Genomic DNA, 22,398 nt, shown 5'->3' with positions numbered 1-22,398 from the left:
TGGTTAAAGAAGTTCTCTTCTATTCCTAGCTGAACTATTGGTATCAAAGAATGTTGGGTTGTGTCAGATGCTTTTCCTGCATCTTATTTTTCCTTTTCCTATATCTCAGTTTCTCATTTTTCCATAATGCACATGTAGAATTAAAAAAGATAAACTATTTTCAAGAAAAAAAAAAAGGTGTTTTTCCTCTTGAAGCAAAAGGTCATAGAATAATAGTGCCACTGGCTGCTATTCTTGCAGATACTTCCCTAGGGATTATAATTTTTCCACAATCTTAATTTTTTTTTTTTAAATACTCTGAAGTAGAGAGAAGCAAGTCAGTTATTTCCTATCTTGCTACCGCTGGTAAATAAACCAACCAAACCAATATGCAATATTTACTGAGCACCTACTTAGCACTGTGGTAGGCACAAGAGAAAACAGTAAGAAATGGGTTCTGCTTCCAAAAAAGAAGCTAAATCTGGGGAGACCAAAGTAATATGAAAGGATCAGAGAAAAGTATAAATCAGCATATAATTTTTCCCCATGTATTATTCAATCTACAAATATTTACTGGATAACTCTCACATGATTGGGAAAGACTGTGTCCCAGTTCTCAAGCAATTTACATTCTCACAGCAGGAGACAAAGAGAAATTGAGATACCTGTTAATGGTTAGTGTCAAGGAAATAAAACAAGGCCATGTGAAGGAATGACTGGCGTGGATTTCTTAGATTCAGTTATTAAGGAAAGCCTCCTAAGGAGTCACACTGCTGAGTGATAAGATGAATCAGTTATGTACATTTTAGGGGCAAAACAACATTCAAGACAGGAGGAACAGCAAGCACAGAGGTCCTGAAATAGAAATGAGCTGTAGACAGGCAACTGATGTGTTTGAGGAACACCAAGGAGCAGAGCGTTCCTAGATTCATTCAGGGAGGGAAAGATGGGCTGTATCAAAGGCTGTCACTAGAAGGCATCCAAGTGAAGAAGTGATTCCAGGAGTCACTTCTGGAATGCAATTCAACATGTTGGTTCTGAGATTGTCATGTGTTACATTAAAGTGAGAGGGACAAATTACATGTATTTGGGAGAGTGTGGGGAAAGAATAATCTATATGTAAATATTTAAAATAAATGAACAAATAACTAGGTAACAAAATAATAAGTTAAGTACAGTGGGCACACAAGCAAGGCATGCTTTAGTCAGAGGAAGGAGACAGTTTCTGAAGAGATTCCAGCCTGTCAAAAAAGCAAAAGAAATGGTCACCAGATTCCACCATCAGGAAGCCACTAGCAACCTTCCAGAAAGCAGTGGTAGGGCAGAAGTGGAGCGAAAAGTAAAAGGAGGTGAGAAAGTAAGAGGGGTGAGTGTAGGTTACGCCTTAGTAAAGCCTGGAGGAGGAACCCCATCAGTTTGAGAGGGAAGCCGGGTCGAAATTTTTTTAAACTACTATTTTTAAGAACAGCCAATGGTGATGAGGAGACCAAAGATAAACAAGGGAGAAATAAACAGCTGGAAGGAAGTGACTGGTCTTGCAAGAGAAGGCAGTACTCATCAAAAACGGGGTAATAACCCAGAGCCTTTCATCCAATTTCTCGTGTGAAAGCCGAAGAAAAGGAATCAGAAATAATATCCCCTTTGGACAGTCTTTTGTAGACACAACACTATTAAAACACTGTACTATTAAAGTGCTACTGCTCACAAAGAGTGCTATCCTGGGTCAGACCAGCCAGCCAGGACTGGGTCCCAACAGTGGAGGAAAGGAGAGTAGGTACAAAGCTTGCTGACAATGCCCCTTGGAGCTACAGGCCATCCTAGTTTACTTAGGACTGTCCCACTGAAAGTACCACATCCCAGGACTCCTCAATCCTGGGCAAAGAGAGAGAGCTGGCCATCCTACTTCATGTTAACCTATTCCCATCTTTATTTCCCTTGTGGATCAATCAAAACAATACAAAGATTCACAAATGCCCGTCAATCCAACTATTGAGTTTCAAAGAAAAAAAGGCATATACTATTGAGTGTATGTCTTTATGCAGCAGGCATAATGCTAGCTGCTAGGAACTATAAGGTCCTCTTCTTTAAGCAATTTAAGAAGAGGTAAATAAAAATGCTTTCAAAAGTCTGAAGCAATGGAAATTAAGTCCAAGATGATGAGAAGAGGAGATAATTTGCCTTATCTGGGAGAAGTCAGTCAAGGTGCCAAATGGCAGGTGACTTCTGCACCAAGTCTAAGGAATGAGTATTTGCCAGGCAGAGAAGGAAGAGCGAGGACACTGTTGGGAGTGGCGGGTGTACAGCACGTGCAAAGGTGTGTGCAGCCTGTAGGAGCGTGCCAGCCAGGGAACTAGAGGTAGTTCCGAATGGCCAGTGGTGGAAGATAACTGAGGAGAGGCGGGGAGGAACACGGTCATGACAGGCTCCACCTGTGCTGTCGGAGAACCCAGGCTCCATCCTGTAGATGTTGAGAAGGCGTGAGAATTTCAAATAAGGGAGGGCCCTGGACAGATACATTTTAGAAGGCTTAATCCGGCAGCAGTGTGAAGAAGGGATGGGAATGACAGCACTTGGGGGTAAGGGAGGACAGTTAGGAGACTCTGGCAACAACAAAAATGAGAAATGACCAAAGGTTCTGACTATGGCAATGGTATGAAAGAGGCCTATTTCAGAAAAGCATGAAATCTTAAATATGAGAAGCCAGGTAAACAAGGCTCCAAACTCAGTAGGAAGGAATTTTTTGTATTAAGATGAAAATTCCAACAGAAACTTGTTTTCACTGCAGCTGGATTTTAGCATCTTACAAACTTGAATTTATAAAGGTCATGACTAGGGCAGATAACCATGTGAGCAAAATTTAGGAAATTGAGATATAATATCTGTATTGTTTAGTCACTCAGGAAAAGGCCTCTTGAAATGAATGGCGGTCATAAAATAGAGCACCTTCAGTTACCATTCAGCATACGCTCAAACCATTTCACAAATAACACAGAACTGTTTGAAACACAATTCAAAAGACTCTGGTGCAGCCAAGTCTCTCTTTTTTTTTTTCCTGCCTAAGCAAATTCAACAAACAAAAGATTTTAAAAGTGAAATCCTTCTTCAGGTAGGCAGTGTAAGACACGTTTAGAGGGGGCAGTAATTGCATATTGATCACCATTTAGGCAAGCAGCATGGAGGTGAACTTTGGAATATTCATTGGGCTTGAGTTCAGGCTTTTAGCAATCAATAGCTGTTTGGCCTGACTTTCTTGGGTTGACTTTATTTGAAATATTTATTCTACTGGAGGACAAGTAGTTTATCTTAGTCTTGTCTGGGTTCATCAGGCTGTCGATCACGCCAGGACCAATGTGAATGCCAGCCTCTATAAAACTGGGGGGTTGTGGGAAATGGCTGAGAGTCATCCACTGCTCCCTATTCTGCTAACAGTGAGCCTTCTGATGCGGGAGAAAACGTTTTCTGTTGTAGTTTTAATTAGCTTATTCTTCTTTATTATGCAAAAACACTTTTGCTATAAACATAGATTCTGAGTATGATTTTCTTTGTTCATTTGTTCCCTCATCAAATATTTATGAGGTAGCTAGCAGGTGCCAGATATTAAGTACAGGATGCAGACAAGGCACAGCTCATTGCTCCCAAGGAGTCTGGTCCACAGGGGAGACTGACATGCAGAGAATAGGCAGACTGAGAAAAGCTAAGTCCTATGGTGGAGGTATATACAAAGCAGAGTGAATGCGGGAAGGAGGGCTGACCATGTCTGAGTCAGGGAGGACTCACAAAGGAGATGATGCCTGAACCAAGCTTCAGGGGATGTTTTCCTTGGATAGGCAAAGAGGGAGAGGGTATTTCACGCAGAAGGAAACAAGAGCACATGCAAAGACACGCATAAGCATGGGACATTCAGGGAAGTGGAGCATGGTACTGCTAGAATATAGAGTAAGAGGGGCAGCAGCAAAACATAAGACAGGCTGACTTTTGTGTGTAGGAAAGGTTATGCTTGCCACAGTGTGTTGGACAGTGATGGGGACAGGGGAGCAGAAGGAAGAGAGAAACAATATTAGAGGCAGAAAGACTGGTAAGAAAGGCGGGGGTGCAAAGGGTTGAGTTCTGATTGAACCTGAGATGCCTGTGGAACACGGCAGTGATGTCCAGCTTGAACCTATATGTCTGAAGTCCAGGAATGAAGTTACCAATAGGCAAAATTTTGAAAGAGTCATGAAATCTATGTGCAGTAATTAATCCATGGTGTGAATAAGATTACCCTGGGAGGGTACAGAAAATATTCAGAACAGAAGACTAGGACCCTGAAGGAAACTTACTTGAAGGACAAATGAAAGAGGGAAAATCCTCTCCTTTCCCAGACAAGGGAGACTGAATAATTAAAAAAAAAAAAGCAACAAGGTGTTCTTTAAAAGATTCTGTGAACCAAAAACTAATCCTGGCAAGAAATCTGGATAATGTCACATGAGATCATATTTTGTTTGCTTTACAATGTGCATGATAAAGTTCACTTACATTACACAGCCTGAAATATAAGATCACTTTACAGGATCCAGGATTTCTATGAATTAGACAGTAAGATCAATAGGACCACAGTCAGAGGGTGGGGTGGGTGGAAAACGAAAAACAGAAACAAAAAATAAATAATAAATATGACCACAGGCAATTTCAAGTGACTAATATGATATCACCAAATGCAGTGACAGGAAGAGATGTGCACCATCAGCTCTCATGAACCTATATGAGCCGGCTCCAACACATCACCGCTCGTATCACACCCCCGCCACCACAGACCTCACACTTGGCCATGTGACTGTGTATGATCAATAAACTGTGAATGTAAGTAACGTGCACTTCAGAGGAGAAGTTTTAAGATTTATTGCATTACGTGGTCTCTTCCCTGAACCATGAGATAGGCATGTACCATGAAGCCCTGCTCCTTCAGCCCAAGTCCTGAAATAAAGAAGGTGTAGAGCTGAGCTTCTGATGGCCAGTGATGAATGAACCATGAGTAAAAAATAAACACCTGTCATTGATAGTCTTTGAAATTTTGGGCTTGTTATTCCAACAAATAACAATGTTATGACTGATGCCTGATATGTGATAGAGCAAAGTTGCTAAATATAAGATCAATACACAAAAGTTAATTGCATTACTATCCACCAGGAATAAAGAATAAGAAAATGTAGTTTAAAAAGTGTCATATAGTGCTGCACTTCCACTCTGGGCCAAAATGGGGTAACAAGGACTGGGTTTACATCCTCCCTAACCCTGAAAGTTTAAAAAAAAAAAAAAAAGATGAACAAAACAATGCTTTTTAGACACTTTACATCAGGAGGATAACACATGCAATAAGCCCAACTGACTGCCTGGAGAGTTTCCAGGCCTTGGAGAAGGGAGGAGAGAGAGCTAGGAGTCCGGGCAGACCAATGCAGCTAGAGTTCACAGGGCAGAAGACTACAGCAGAGAGCGGCACAGAGGTCTTCAGAGGGCCCCTTCCAGTCTCCAGTACTGACAAGCACAAGCATGTGAGGAAACTAATCACTGCTGCAGAGAGAAGCTGCCTAAGAGAAATAGGAAAAGACAATCCTAGAGCTCACAGAGGGCCAGGAATAGTCTGTATTCCCGCCAGTTACAGTGGAAAAATCTTATTAATTCACAGTGCACCTGGCGGAGTATTAAGATGGGTAGTGCTTCAGTAGTGAGGCATTATTAGCCATAGACTAATCTGGTCCTGCTTAACAGCGCTTAAAAGTAAGTCTCAAAACGACCAAACTATTTCCAAGTAACTTTCTATCTTAGAACAAAGCTCCAGAACATTTACAGAAATACTCCTCCAAAAACAAAAAAAAATTCAACATCTAACAAGGTAAAATTCACAATATTTGAATTTCCATTAAAAATTACTAGGGATTCAAAGAAGGAACATATGACCCACAGAGAGGGAAAAAAAATCATCAGTAAAAATAACACAGGTGACAGAATTAGAAGACAAAGAGAGTAAAAGCATAATTATAACTACAATTGATACATAAAATGAAGAAGGTCGAGAAAAGCTTCAGCGTGTTAACTAAAAACATAGAAAAAAAGATCAAACTGAGCATCTACAGAGGAAAAATACAGTAGATGAGATTAACACTGCAGAAGAAACGGAAGACTGAACTTGAGGACGCAACGATAGAAACTGTCCAAAATAAAATACAAAGAATAAAGAATACAGGAAAAAATGAACAAATCATCAGTGAACTGTGGTTGGGAAATTTCAAATGGCCTAATATACATGGAATCATTTTATAATATACAATTTATAATTATATAATAATTTATAATTATATCACATACATATAATTACACTCCTGAAAGGTAGATGGGGGCAGGAAAAATGTTTGAAAACTATAACTGTCCAACCTGGGCAACATGGCAAAACCATATTTCTACTAAAAATATATTTTTTAAATTAGCTGGGCACAGTGGGGCATGCCTGTGTAGTCCCAGCTATTTGGAAGGCTGAGGTGAGAGGATCATTTGAGGCCAAGAGGACGAGGCAGAGACTTCAGTGAGCTGAGATTGCATCACTGCATGCCAGCCTGGGCAACTGAGTGGGACCTTGTCTCAAAAATAAATAAATAAATAAATAAAAAATAAATTATATATATATATATATATACACACATACACCTATAACTGAAAAATTTCCACCTGTGATTAAAACTATAAACCCAGAGATCCAGAGCTCAACAAAACTCAAACACCAGAGACGCGAAAAAACACCAAGGCGCACCATAAACTCAAAACCAAGGAGAAAGAGAACATCCTAAAAACAGCCAGAAAAAAGGGACAAATTACATATAGAGTAACACATATATGAATGATGGGAGACTTCTCATCGAAAACCAAGAAAGCCAGAAGCCAGTGGAGCAACTGAAAGTATCGAAAGGAAAACAAAACAAAACAAAAACACCCAGAAAAACCCTATCGACTTAGAAAGCTATACCTGGTGAAAATATATTTCAAAGATGAAGGCAGTCAGGCATGGTGGTTCACGCCTGTAATCCCAGCACTTTGGGAGACTGAGGTAGGAAGATCACTTGAGGCCAGGAGGTCAAGACCGTCCTGGGCAACATGGGGAGACCCCGTCTCTACTTAAAGTACAAAAAAAAAAAAAAAAAAAATTAGCCAAGCATGGTGGTGGGTACCTGTAATCCCAGCTACTCAAGAAGCTGAGGCAGAAGAATCGCTTGAACCTGGGAGGTAGAGGTTGTAGCGAGCCAAGATCGCACTACTGCACTCCAGCTTGAGTGACAGAGTGAGACTATCTCAAAAAAAACACAAAAAGCAAAAAGCAAAAACAGTCAGGTGTGGTGGTGTATGCCTGTAATCCCAGCTACTCAGGAGGCTGAGGCTCAGCAATCGCTTGACACCGGGAGGCAGAGGTTGTAGTGAGCTAAGATTGCGCCACTGCACTCCAGCCTGGGTGACAGAGCAAGACTGTGTCTCAAAAGAAAAGAAAAAGATGAAGGCAAATATTTTTTCAGTCATACATAGCTGACAGAAGTCATCACCAGTAGACCAGCACTACCAGAGATGTTAAAGGAAGTCATTTAGGCAGAAGGAAACTGACCCCAGATGGAAATCTGGATCCACACAAAGGAATGAAGAGCAAGTAAAATGACAACTGGGTGAATAAAAAAGACTTTTTCTCTTTATTTTCGAAAATCTCTTTTAAAAAGATAACTGACCATTTGGCCGGGCACGGTGGCTCACGCCTGCAATCCCAGCACTTTGGGAGGCCAAGGCAGGTAGATCATGAAGTCAGGAGTTCAAGACCAGCCTGGCCAACATGGTGAAAACCCGTCTCTACTAAAAATACAAAAATTAGCTGGGCGTGGTGGTGCACACTTGTAGTCCCAGCTACTTGGGAGGCTGAGGCAGGAGAATCGCTTGAACCCTGGAGGCAGAGGTTGCAGTGATCTGAGATTGCACCACTGCATTCCAGCCTGGGCGACAGAGTGAGACTATGTCTCAAAAAAAAAAAAAAAAAAAAAAGATAACTGACCATTTGACCACTCAAACAAAAGTAACAATGTATAACAGGGCTAATAACATTTTGAAATAAAAAAGTATGACAACAGAAGCATAAAAACCTGGAGACAGAAACAGAAGTTCACTCCTGTAAGGTTTTACCCCACAGGTGTGTGCAAGTACTTCTGGTGCCTCTTCATCTTCTTACAAGGATACCAGTCTTTTTGGATTAAGGTCCCACTCTTATGGCCTCATTCAATCTTAATTACCTTCTTAAAGGCCTTATCTCCAAATTCAACAAATGAATTTTGGTGGGGGGGAAGGTCACAGTTTAGTTCATAACAGAAGATAAAAGATACCATGCGTCAGCACTAATTAAGAGAAAGCTGTAGTGGCTATATTAATATAAAACAAAGTAGATTTCAGATCAAAGAACATTACCAGGGATAACCAAAGTCATTTTCATAATAATAAAAGGGTCGATTAAACAAAAGAACATATAATCCTAAAAGTTTAAGCAGCTAAAAGAACTCAAAATACATGAAGCAAAAGCTGATAGAACTGAATGGAAAAATAGATATATCCAGAATTATAGTCAGAGGTTTCAATATTCTTCGCACAATAATTGATAGAATAAGACAGGAAATCTGTAAGAATATAGACGATTTGAACAACACGAAGAGCAACTCAACCTATTTGACATTTATAAACCTTTCCATCCAACAACAGCAAATACATATTCAAGTATACAATATTTAGCAACATAAGAATGTATTCTGGGCCAAAAGCAAGTCTTAATAAATTTTGAAAGGTTCAAATCAAAGTACGTTCTCTGACCACAATGAATGGTATAAAAATCAAAATCAGTAACAGAAAGATATTTAGAAAATTCCCAAATACCTGGAAACTAAACAACATACTTCTAAATAACTCATTGGTCAAAGATGAATCAGAAGAGAAATTAATACTTTGAACTGAATAAAGATAAAAATACAACATATCAAAATCCATATGACATTGCTAAAGTAGCAATCAGAGGGAAATTCATAGCAGTAAACACCTACAGGTTGAGCATCCCTATCCGAAATGCTTGGAATAAGTAGTGTTTTGCAATATTTTTTTTCCAGTTTTGCAATATTTGCATTATACTGGTTGAGCATCCCTAATCAGATTTCCTAATCAGAAAATCTAAAATTCAAAATGCTCTAATGAGCATTTCCTTTGAAAATCATGTTGATGTTCAAAAAGTTTCAGATTTTGGAGCAGTTGGCAGGAAAAAGAATAGCAAATTAAACACCGAGTAATGTAAAGAAAAGAAATAATGAAGATTAAAAGCCCAGCATCATGATGCATTCCTATAGTCCCAACTACTTAGGAGGCTGAGGCAGGAGGATCTTTTGAGCCCAGGATTTAGAGGTCAGCCTGGGCAACATAGCGAGAACCCATCTCAAACACACACACACACACGTGTGCACGTGCGCACACACACACACACACACACACAGACAGAGAGGGGAAACAAATACAGACCAGAGCAGAAATCACTGAACTCAGAAACAGAAAAACAACAAAAACAAAAACTGATAGTTTGAGATCAATAAAACTGATAAACCTCTAGCCACACTGATCAGAAAAAAAGGCACAGATTACCAACATCAAAAATAAGAAAGAGCACATCAAATCCAGATTCTAGTGATTTTAAAAGGATAATAAGAGAATATTTATGAACATCTTTTTGCCAACAAGTTTGACAACAGACAAAATGAATAAATGTCTTCAATGACACCAACAGAAAAAGACTACTGGAACAAATAAAAAATTATACTTCATCAAAACTGAAAATTTTCCAAAAGACTGTAATGAAAAGCAAGACATGAACTGGGAGAAAATATCTGTAAAACATGTAGGTCTTACACGATATAAATCAGTGTTCCCCAACCTTTTTGGCACCAGGGACCAGTTTAGTGGAAGACAGTTTTTCCACAAGGACAGGGGATGATTTCAGGATGAAACTGTTTCATCTCAGATCATCAGGCATTAGATTCTCATAAGGGGCGCACAACTTAGATCCCTCGCATGCGCAGTTCACAACGGGATTTGCACTCTTATGAGAATCTAATGCCACTGCTGACTTTACAGGAGCAGAGCTCAGGCAGTAATGCTCGCTCATCTGCCGCTCAACTTCTGCTGTGCATTCTAGGGGTAAGGGGGGGTACATCTATAACATCTGATATAAATCATATAATATATAAAGAACTATTAAAATTCAATAAGACATATAACCCCTTACCCCCCAAAATGGGCAAAAGATTTGAAGAGACACCACCAAAAAAGATATATGGATGGCAAATTTGGACATGAAGGATACCTGACATTATTAGTCATGAGGGAAAAGCAAATTAAAACTACGGTTAAGACAAAAAAGACTGACTATACTGCCCCATGTGGAGCAACGGGAACTCTCACACACTGCTGTGGGATTTTAAAATGCTATAACCATTTTGTAAACAGTATGGCAGTGCCTTAAAAAGTTAACTGTATACCCAACATATGACTGAGCAATTTAACTAAGTATTTACCTAAGAGCAATTTTAAATGTCTGCCCAAAGATGTGCACATGAAAGCTCACTGCAGAATTATTCATAAGAGCAAAAAACTGAAAACCCAAATATCCTTCAACAAGTGAATAAACAAACTGCAATATATCCATATAATGGAATGCTACTCAGCAGTGAAAAGGGAACTAATTATTGATACACAACATGGACGAATCTCAAAATAATTACAGTGAGTGAAATAGGTCAGACCAAAAAAAGAACATACTGTATGATTCCATTTACATAAAATTCTAGAAAATGCAAACTAATACGTAATAGACAGAAGGCAAATCAATGGTTGCCTGAAGACACTGAGGTAGGGGGAGAGCATTACAAAGGGGCACAAAGAAACATTTGTGTGTGACAAATATGTTCACTGTCATGCTTGCAGTGGGGGTATGATAGGTCTATACATATTGCAAAACTCACCAAATTGTATACTTTAAATACGTGCAATTTAAACTACACTGGAATGATGAATAGCTATAAGGTCTGATGGCAGAGCTTAGACAGGCCTTACACCACTTCCTGCCAGGTAATCTCGATTCAGTTTATCTGCCTTCTTTGCCACAGCACTTTCCCATTTATTAAAACGTAATGCCAGCCTGGAGGACTGTTGGTAGGATTACTTTGTGTTTTGGAGTATTTTTCTGGTTCCTAGAGAACAGGTGCAAACTACTACTATCCATCTAAGGGAGAATGGTAATATTAAGCTTGAAGAGGAAAGAGGATGCTCCTTGTTAGACGAACAAGCAAGATCTGCATGTGCAGCTCGTAACACAACCTGTATACGGCCCCATCAAGAAGCACAGCTGACTTCTAAAAGATTTCCATTATTATTTTGCTTTTGCACTTGAATCCTGGCAGACTAGAGGTTAGAAGAAAAGACTCTAGCTCTTGAAAAACTGTAAAGGATGACAAGAATAAAATGCAATATAGTTTGGACCTTCAGATGTTCATTAGGAACAAAAACAAAGTAGAGTAAGGAAAAGAACAAGGGAATAAAAGTCCAAAGCTCCCCAGGCGGGCCTATCTATATGCTTTGCCACAAGCTCACAGTCCAGAATTGGGCCTGCAAAAACTTACCCTGCACGTATTATACCATTGCCATTTTACTTGTTTTCTTTATCAGAGACATTTTTCTTTAGGTTAAGGAAAATCTTATTGAAAACCTTAGAACAACAACAACAAAAAAAACTGGTGGTTCCTGGAACAGATGTGGCTGTGTATCCTCCTTTTTCTCTTTTTGCCTTTACAGTTAATAACCAAGATCGGTTCACTGTATTTATTCTACATAACCCAAAGCTGCATTTGTACACATCCCCTGGGATCACAGTGGTCTCTTCTCTTTCTAACCAGAACAGGGTTTTACAGCAGAAGTAATAAGCTTCATGTCAACATTTTCAAGGAAACTGACAATATAATTCTTTTGTCTCCCACTGGCTCTGTTGCTCCTTACAGAACACTGAAGTATTCTGATACAAGGACATACTGTTAAAAAGTGCTTTGTGGTGGCAAGAAGCAAATGATTTAGAGTGCAGGCTATAATTAAACCTGATATATTGGAACTTCTATTTGTAGCAACCATCTTACCAAAGAGAGGTATCTGTAACGAAGAAACGGAAATGGCAAACCAGTCTCCCTCCGGGGACAGTAAGGGCACTGTTACAGTTCCATCCTCATTTCCTGACTAATTCTAAAATGGCCACCCCAAGTAAGGATAATTTTGTCTTATTTTTGTGGATTGGAACCTCTGAATCTGATGAATCTGATCACTTTGTTAAACAGCACAATAAATTGTGACTTTCCTGAATTTTATTTTACTCTCAAACATCCCAGACTATAAAACTACCACGTGGTTCATGTTCATATGTTAATTCTTCTGCTGCTTGCCAAAGACCATCCAAACATCCTTACTGTAACCTAACTCTTGACTATCAAACTGGTCCTCTCTGCCTTTCAGTACACGGTTCTCCACTGCTTGAGAGGTTCTGTGTCTTCCACCCTTACCTCATCTTTTCTTTTCATTTATCAAAACACTAATGTGACCAAATGAGAAATTTCTTTTCTTTTTTTTGGTTCCTGTACTCTAGGACGGCTACCCACTGCTTTCTTCACAGCACTAGTTCCACTTTTAAACATCATCTAAACAATCTTTTCTTCTCTTCCAAGATGTCTTCATCTGTCCTTTGGCAAAGAGAGAAAAACAAGAAAGCTTTTCTTCTTATTGATTCTGTCAAGCACTGTGAAATCTAGACAGTCTGAACACAGGAATGGAGAAAAGTCATCTGGGTGACAGGGGAACTACAGGAGAGAGGGCTGTGAGGTAAGGGCGAGTGGGTATGATGCTTCATAAACAGCTCCTGGAAACGAAAGCTCAGAGACTACAAATCTGCATGAAGAACTTCTTTGAACCTCGAGAAGAAAGGTGATAAGAACTGAAAACCCAAAATAACCCTAAATACCTGGGAGGATAATGGAAGAAGAGAGTTGAGAGGCAAAGGGGAATAAGCTCATTTGTGGAGCTTGTGCAGCTTCTGTTCGGAAGCCCAGCATGGGCACAGGCCAAACGGGGCAGCGAGCCCCCGATTCGAGTGGACTCCTAGCCTCCCCTGAGCCTCAAGATCAGGATTACAACCATACTATGGCCCTGTTTTGTGCTCTCCATGCACTGAAAAATGTGACAGGGAAAACAGAACTAAATATGTTCAGGCAAGAGACTAGTTCTCGGCAACAGGCTTTTTACTCCTCCTTCTTTGGGTCTATGAACAGGGTTTGCCAGAAATTCCTTGGGCCAATGATTCTGAACAGCAAAATGTTTCTCATTAATTTAGAAAATGTCCACAGAAAACCAAATGTGTCTCTTTTGCTAGGTACTGGAGATACAAAGAGGAAGAAGAATCTGTCTCTGCTCACAATTGAAGACACAGCTGTGCGACCTACCAGGCGTGGCGTGGAAAGTGCTCCGACAGAGGAAGCAAAGGATGCTATCACCCAACCTTCAAAACTTAGGGGTGGGGATGTGAGGACAGACATGGGGGAAGTGACATGGAAGAAAATGGCTGCTTAGAGAAGTTTAAGCCTAAACATCAAAGGAGATTCATCAAAATAATAATAACAACAAAATGTGTCAAGGGATCTAAAATAGTTTGGTTTAGAGAGTGGAATGTAAATGTGCAGAAACGAAAGAATGAGAGAGACAGCAGCAGGAGGATGAGGCAGAGGCCAGATCCTGAAGGGACTAGAAACAATTTCAAATGTTCATAGACAAAGAAATAAAGCCACATTTCTAAAAAACTAAAGGTAATCACTAATAGAAAGAATAGTATTTTCCAAATCTCCAAAGGAGGAGGAAAATAATGGAAGTGAAAAAAGATAAGACAAAACACAATAAAACCACCAAGGAAACCATGAAACAAAATAAACAGGAAAAGGGCTAAACATAATAGTAATTACAATAAAATCAAATAGTTAAATTCATCTACTGAAAGACAAACTTTCACACTGGATTAAAAAACACAGTTATGTGTCCTTAACAAGAGTTACATGTAACACAAAATGACATAAAAAGCTAAAGGTGTGGCAGCAGGTGCCTATCATATCAGCTACTTGGAAGGATCATCATATTCCAAGACTTCAAGGCTGTAGTGCATTGTGATTGCCTCCTGTGAACAGCCACTGCACTCCAGCCTGGGTAACATAGTGGAATCCTGTCTCTTTAAAAAAAAAAAAAAAAAATGCTAAAGATATGGGAAGGATCAGAAGAAACAGAAAAACAAAAAAAATCCACAACCATGGTTAGAGACTAAACAAATTAGGTGATAAAAAGGACAGAAAAGAACGGAATATATTTACAAAGTTGATTTATGATATAATTATAGTATTTTATACCCTAGAAACACAAATTCTATTCAAATGTTCATGGAATATTTATAAAAACTACCCATATATAAGGCCACAAACAAAATCTCAAATTCAGAAAAGTATTTTACAGCCTCTATTTTCTGTTAATGTAATAAGAAAATAAGACTTAATCACTTGGGAATAGAGAATAAAACTACGCAATATTGACAAGAAATTTTTCACCTGAAATGTTTTTATTTTTAAATAAGAGAATTATTTTTTAAAGCATTAAGCATTTAACTCAGAAACTTGGAAAAAGGGCAACAAAATAAATAAAAAAGTAAAAAAGAAGAATTAAAGGCAGGGGGAAAGGTATACAAATATACAAAATGCTATAAGCATTGTAGACCATGTATATATGCATACATATGCATATTTATATCACACATATATGCATATATATACGTAAACACACACACATATATATGCATATTTACATCAAAATCAAGAGTTGGTTCTCTAAAAAAAGATGCCCTCCAATAAAACAAATCCAATTGGTGCAGCTCAGTCGCAACAGAATAAAGCATCAGGTAGATTTCCAAGGTTCCCAACTCCAGACTCTGGCTCTCAGGTGGCATCTCGTGAGCTGCCTGGGGCTGGGGGGCACTTGCTGTCCTGAAGAGAAGGACACAAGCCTGGCTGGACTTGCCACCTGTTAACTGTAGAGCCTCTGGGCCACGAATGAACAGAGGCAGTAGTCAGGCAGTGGTCAATGTGAGCCTTGGGTGAAACCAAGTGCTGTGCTGGCTTCAGGAACGACCCAGCACAGTCCCAGTGGTGGCCACAGTGGTGCTTGCTTGTGTCACCCCTCCCCTAGCACCAGGCAGCTCAGCACAGAGAGAGAGAGAGAGACTCCATGTGTTTGGGGAAAAGTCAGGGAAGAGAACAAGAGTTTCTGCCTAGTAATCCAGGGAATTCTCTTTGATTTTACCCAATGTTGGTACCTCTGCAAGTCTACAAGAGCCAGAGCTCTGAGCTTGGGGTGCCCCCTAATGCAGACACAGCTGCAGTAACCAAAGACTTAGATCACAACACCCAAGACTCTCTAAATACCTAGAAAGCCTTCCCAAGAAGGATGAATACGACCAAGCCTAGACTGCAAAGACTACAATAAATACCTAACTCTTCAATGCCCAGACACTGACAAAGATCCACAAGCATCAAGACCATCCAAGAAAACATGACCTCACCAAATGAACTAAATAAGACACCAGTGAACAATGCCAGCAAGACAGAGATACGTGAGCTTTCAGATAAAAAACTCAAAATAGCTGTTTTGAGGAAGCTTTATGAAATTTGAGATAACACAGAAGGAACGCAGAATCCTATTTAATTTTACGGATACTGAAATAGTTAAAAAGAATCAAGCAGAAAAATGCAACATACTGAAGAATGCATCAGAATCTCTTAACAGCAGAATTGATAAAGGAGAAGAAAGAATTAGTAAGCTTGAAGACAGGCTATTTGAAAATACACAGTCAAAGAAAGAGAAAAAAAGAGTAAGAAAGAATGAAGCACACCTACAAGATCTAGACAACAGCATCAAAAGGGCAAATCAAATAGTTACTGGCCTTAAAGAGGAGATAGAGATATTCGAGTAGAAAGTCTATTCCAAGGGATAATCACAGAGAACTTCCCAAGCTTAAGAGAAAGATATCAATATTCAAGTACAAAAGGTTACAGAAACCCACCAAGCAGATTTAACCTAAAGAAGACTACCTCAAGGCATTTCATAACCAAACTCCCAAATGTCAAGGATAAACAAAGGATCCTAAAAGCAGCAAGAGAAAATAAATAATATATACAATGGAGTTCCAATATGTCTGGCAGCAGACTTCTCAGTGGAAACCTTTCAGGCCAGGGAAGAGTGGCATGACATATTTATAGAATAGTATATCCAGTGAAAATATCCTTCAAACATGAGGGAGAAATAAAGACTTTCCCAGACAAACAAAAGCTGAGGGATCTCATCAATACCAGACCCATCCTACAAGACATGCTAAAGGTAGTTCTTCAATCTGAAAGAAAAGGATGCCAATGAGCAGTAAGAAATCATCTGAAGGGACAAAACTCACTGGTAACCATAAGTACACAGAAAAGCACAGAATATTATAACACTGTAATTGTGGTACATAAACCACTCATACCTTGAGTACAAAGACTAAAAGATGAACATATTAAAATAACTACAACAACTTTTCAAGACATAGACCGTATAATAAGATATAAATAGAAACACAAAAAAGTTAAAAAGTAGAGGGGTGAAGTTAAAGTGTAGAGTTTGTATTAGTTTTCTCTTTGCTTGTCAGTTTGTTTCTGCAGTCAGTGTGAAGCCTGTCATCAGTTTAAAATAATGGGTTATTAAATAGTGTTTGCAAATCTCATGGTAATATCAAGTAAAGAGACATGGAACAGATACACAAACAACAAAATGCAAGAAATTAAAACATACCATATGAGAAAATCACCTTCACGAAGAGAAGGAAATACCACAAAACAACCAGAAAACAAATAACAAAATGGCAGGAGTAAGTCCTTACATAAAATACTGAAGATAAATGGACTAAACCCTCTCATCACAAGATATAGAGTGGCTGAATGGATTTAAAAAAATGGGACTTAACAATCCATTGCCTACAAGAAACACACTTCACCTATAAAGACACATATAGGCTGAAAATAAAAGGATGGAAAAAGATATTCTATGTAAATGAAAACCAAAAAGGAGCAAGAGGAACTAGACTTAAATCAGACAAAATAGACAGTGAGACAAAAATTAGACAAAGAGACAAAGAAGGTCATTATATAATGGTAAAGGGGCCCATTCAGCAAGAGAATATAGCAATTGTAAATACATATGCATCCAACACTGGAGCACCCAGATAGATTAAGCAAATATTATTAGAGCTAAAGAGAGAGACAGATCCCAGTAAAAGCTGGAGACTTCAACACCCCACTTTCAGCACTGGACCAAACATCCAGACAGAATATCAGCAAACATCAAACTTCATCTGTACTATAGACTAAATGGACCTAATAGATATTGACAAACCATATCATCCAAAAGCTGCAGAATACACATTCTTCTCCTTAGCACATGGGTCATTCTCAAGAATAGTTCATATGTTAGGCCACAAAACAATTCTTTAAAAATTCAAGAAAACTGAAATCTATCAAGTATCTTCTCTGACCACAATGGAATAAAACTAGAAATCAATAACAAGAGGAATTCTAGAAACTATTCAACACAGAAATTAAACAATATGCTCTTGAATAACCAGTGGGTCAATGAAGAAATTAAGAAAGAAATTAAAACAGTCTGAAGCAAATGAAAATGGAAACACAACATACCAAAATTTATGGGATACAGCAAAAGCAGTATTAAGAGGAAAATTTACAGCAATAAGCACCTACAACAAAAAAGTAGAAAAACTTCAAATAAACAACCTAACATCTTAAAGAATTAGAAAAGCAAGAGCAAACCAAACCCATAACGAGTAGACGAAGAGAAATAATAAAGACCAGAGCAGAAATAAATGAAACAAACAAACCAACAAAAAAAGATACAAAGGATCAACAAAATGAAAAGTTAGGTTTCAAAAGATAAACAAAATCAACAAACCTTTAGCCAGACTAAAAAAAAAAAGAGAGAAGATCAAATAAATAAAAAACGGAAATGAAAAAGGAGGCATTTGGTTAGGTGCAATGACTCACACATGTAATTCCAGCACTTTGGGAGGCCAAGACAGGCGGATAGCTTGAGCTCAGGAGTTCAAGATCAGACTGGGCAACATGGTGAAATCCCATCTTTGCCAAAAATATTTTTAAAAAATTAGCCGGGCCTGGTGGCATGCAAGGGAACTTTTGGGAGTGATAAAAAGGATCTGTAGATACGGCATCCTATATGGTAGCCACTGTGTAGCTACTGAGCATCTGAAATGTGGCTATTGTAACTTAGAAACTAAATTTTAAATACAATTTAAATAAATTTAAGTTTAAAATTTAAAAATTGATACCGGACTTATTGGAAAACATTTAAGTTTCTTTGGACAAACTTAAGTATGAGAATCTGTTTTCAACTCTAAATTTTATGAAATCTAAATACAAATCAAGTATTCTGATGAAAATTTAGCATCTGAATTGGGATGTAAATGTAAAATGTTCACTGGATTTTGAAAACTTAGTCTCAAAAAAATGAATGTGAAATGGCTTACTAATAATTTTGTTATATTGATTACATGTTGAAATAATTTTTGACTGTGTTAAATAAAATACATTATTAAAATTATTTTTGTTTCTTTTAACCCTTTAAATGTGGTAGCTACTAAAAATGTAAAATTACCTATCTCACATTACATTTCGACTTGATAGTGCTGTTCTACATCTTCACTGTGGCGGTGGAAACATCTGTCAAAACTGTACACTTAAAATGCATACATTTTGTTGTATAAAAATTATGCCTCAATAAAGTAGATAAAAATATTAAATTGGTAGCGAACATATGCTTGTGTGTGTGTGCACATATGTGTGGGAAGGAGGGCATATGTGGGAAGGAGGGAGTATGTATCAATGAGTATCTTGTTTGTGATCTTTCCTTATCAATAATCAGAAAGGAAAAAAATTCACTGAGTACATACATGCAAAAGTAACTGTTCTTCTGAAGAGTCACCATATTAAATTATATCATAGTTATTTAATGTGTGCTTCCCTCACTAGACTTTGAGTTTCTTAGAGGCAGGAACCCTGTTTTGTGCATCTCTGTATAAACCTAGCACTTAACATAGAAAGTTAACATAGTACCTTAGCAGTGTTTTGCAACTATAGAATTCTCCCAGATACTTTATAGAGTTTAATTCTTCAAAATCCCTGTAAATATGGTATTATTAGTGCCAGTTTTCAGATGAAAAACTGAGAATGAGAAGGTCACAAAGGTTAAAGTAACTCACCAAATATCCAGAGCTAATAAGTGAAACAGCATGTTCCAAACCCACACTTACAAGTCCCAGGCCCATTCTTCCACCCTCCTCCATACTGCCACCTCTCCACGTGGGCATTTCACAACTGTCTGATGAATGACTGAGTCAAAGTAAAGATTTGTATTTAGGGGCAATGAAACCACAGAAACTTTCCTGAACCTCTAGTGTTACAGCTTCTTAGTCTTGAATAGGCTCTCTCTAGACAAAGAGCCACCTGGCAGCTCTTACTAAAGATCAGAAAGGGTGACTATAGTATGGAAAAAAATATTCCATCCCAATTAAACTTTCCATTTGGGAGTCTGAAGAAGAAAAATAACACAGAACAAAGAGTATGGGAAAGAGAAAAAAGGAAATGCTGAATCTGCTAATATAGCTAATTAATGCAAAAGAATGAATATAACAGCAACTTCAGCATTCAAAAATGAAAAGTTAGGAGCTCTAGAGAGGTACAGTTTCTAAGTCTTTTGGAGCTCTCCTTTAATTAGCCTCCCTGAATCTCAGCATTTCTGTTTGAATAATCCATGTTTCTGGTTATTTATTCAGCTCCCCTCTGCTACGCAATACCAAGCCATATGCTACAGAAATATATCACTTCATATTTGCACTCAACCATCCAAAGACACTGGCAATTCAGACCTTTAAGAAGCTTAAGGAAAAGTCTCTTCAGACCATTGTGTTAAGGTTAGAAGACTCAAGAAGCCAAATGCATCTTCTATTTATGCTATTTACTTGAGAGAAGGTGGGTCATTTCAACAAAAGGACAAGCAATTAGAAGGGTAAGGGAGATAAACAAAAGACTCAAGATAGTAAAACTAGCAAAAATCAGCTAAACACAAAAGGCCTCTGAGTAATTTCTCATGCCCCTCTCTGCACTTTAAAAAAAAAATTGTTTTTAAAAGCAATTCCTCAAAGGAAGACTTCTGGTCAATGCAAGGTCTGGTACGCACTGGACAAATGAAGAGGTCTACTGTGCCTCCAGCCCTTCAGAAGCCTTTTAAGATGTTTTAGAAATAATACACAACAAGTCATCACTTAACATCACAGATAGACTTGGAAATGGCAACTTTAAGTAAAACGGGATATAGCAGGTCAGATCCTCAAATAATACCGTTGTAACAATGATCAGAAAAACTGGTTTCATTATACATCATTTCGCTTAAAGTTGTGGTTTCCAAGAATGTTATTGATGATGTTAAGTGAGAACATACTGTACCTGGATAATCCTAACATCCTTTTAAACACAAAAATGGTCACTGTAGAATTTGTTATAATAGCAAAACACTGGAAATATCCTCAACGCCAACAACAGAAGAATACTAACTGAGCCACAGTCCCTTGGAGGCCATGATGCAGTTACTGAAAACTCCCATGAAGATTATTCACAGCATGGGAAACAGCATGCTATGTTTGAAATGTCGCAATAAAGAAAATCGTATGTGTGGCAGGCTTAAAAAGTTGTTAAAAATTATAGAAAAAAGACTAAAAGAAAATATACACCCAAAGACAGGCTGTGTTTAGGTCACAGAACTGTTTTTCTAACTTTGTGGAGACAGAAATTCTGTCTTAGGTATTTCTGTGTATGCCCAGCACTTAACATAGTACCTTGTCAATGTTTTAATAGCAGTTTTGTATTTTAGTATCTAAATTCTATTTAACAAATATATATCACATTTCTGAAAAACATTTCCAAAGAAATATCTTAGTTCAACAGGGCTTTCAGTATACTTGAAGTTTTAAGACAGCAGACTCTGGCTCCATTTCTTTCTTTCTTGTTTTTTTCTTTAAATCTCAACTTCCTCCTTCTGTAGGGCACAATTTCATAAAGACTAGAATCTTCCAACCACATAAACATGCTCATTTTTTTTTTAAAGTCCCTTGACCCTATGGCACACTCTGGTTATCCTCTCAGCCTTCCCCCACACACTTCTCTACTCCCCTTCCTAGACAGGGTCTCAAGAATTATCAATACAAGCTTCCTCTTCCCTTTTTGCTTCTAACTTTAGGATTCTACAAAATAACTGTGAAACTAATATAAGATCCAATTTCAGGAATTAGAGTATAAATAATAAGACATACAAGGCAAGTACTATAAATAAAAGTTTCTGGAACTATCTTGCACATTTTCATATTTCCTAAGCTAGGCATACAGCACATGTACAACTCATTACTGAATGAGGAGTGAAAAATACAAATGATATACTGCTTTCAATAAAAATACAGAAAAACATATGGCATAGATAGGTCTATGTGATATATACAGAAAATCAGTTCAAGTTTAGAAGTAATGGCTAGATTTCCCCAAAACTAACACACTATGGGAAGGAGAGGAAAAACACCAATGTCTTTCAATGGAGCGGACATATTAGCAACCACCACAGTAGGGCACAAACAGAACACAATATACTTTTTATTCGTCTACTCTAACTTTAGGAAAGACCACATACCTACACAAACACATCCTCATGCTTGAAGACTTTACTCTTCAGGGTAAAGTCTAGGAAACCCAACAGAATAAATGACCATAGCTACATGCTCTTGAATTCAGGCTAACAGTGAAAAGTCAGGCAAAAAAGGTGGGAAAACTAGGACATTCAAAACATACCTGAGCATGAGATTCATCAGCTGAAGACCCTCGCCCTTCAGGAAGCGCTCACGGTTAGAACTAAGCATTAGACAGGAGCAGAGGGAATCAAACAGATTCTCCATCATCTCCTGCTCCTCAGCCGTGCTGGGATTGTGTCTTTTAAACACCTGTCAAGCAAAAACAGCACAAAGCACAGAACTATAAGAGAATGTTTTTTCATGAGCCTCCATCCAACAATTTCTAAAACCTGTGGGTCATAACTCTACGGTTGAGGAAACAGAAGCTCACCAAACAAAATTCTCATCAGTTTCCATTTTAGAGAAACTAAATAATTCAC

The 22,398-nt window shown here is 38.2% G+C and overlaps 1 protein-coding gene across 1 annotated transcript in view; it reads right to left on the bottom strand.

Moving 5' to 3' along the window:
- Positions 1-22,398, bottom strand: part of CTNNBL1 (catenin beta like 1) — a 177,131-nt gene that overhangs the window by 70,057 nt on the left and 84,676 nt on the right. Inside the window, exon 10 of the mRNA NM_001261665.1 lies at positions 22,080-22,228. Coding sequence (NP_001248594.1) covers positions 22,080-22,228 — 149 coding nt within the window. The remainder of the gene's footprint in view (positions 1-22,079; positions 22,229-22,398) is intronic.

Source organism: Macaca mulatta, chromosome 10 (genome assembly GCF_049350105.2).
Source record: "Macaca mulatta isolate MMU2019108-1 chromosome 10, T2T-MMU8v2.0, whole genome shotgun sequence".
Taxonomy (NCBI): Eukaryota; Metazoa; Chordata; class Mammalia; order Primates; family Cercopithecidae; genus Macaca; species Macaca mulatta.
Note: the sequence above shows the minus strand (reverse complement) of the source record. Positions and strands in the feature narration are given on the sequence as shown.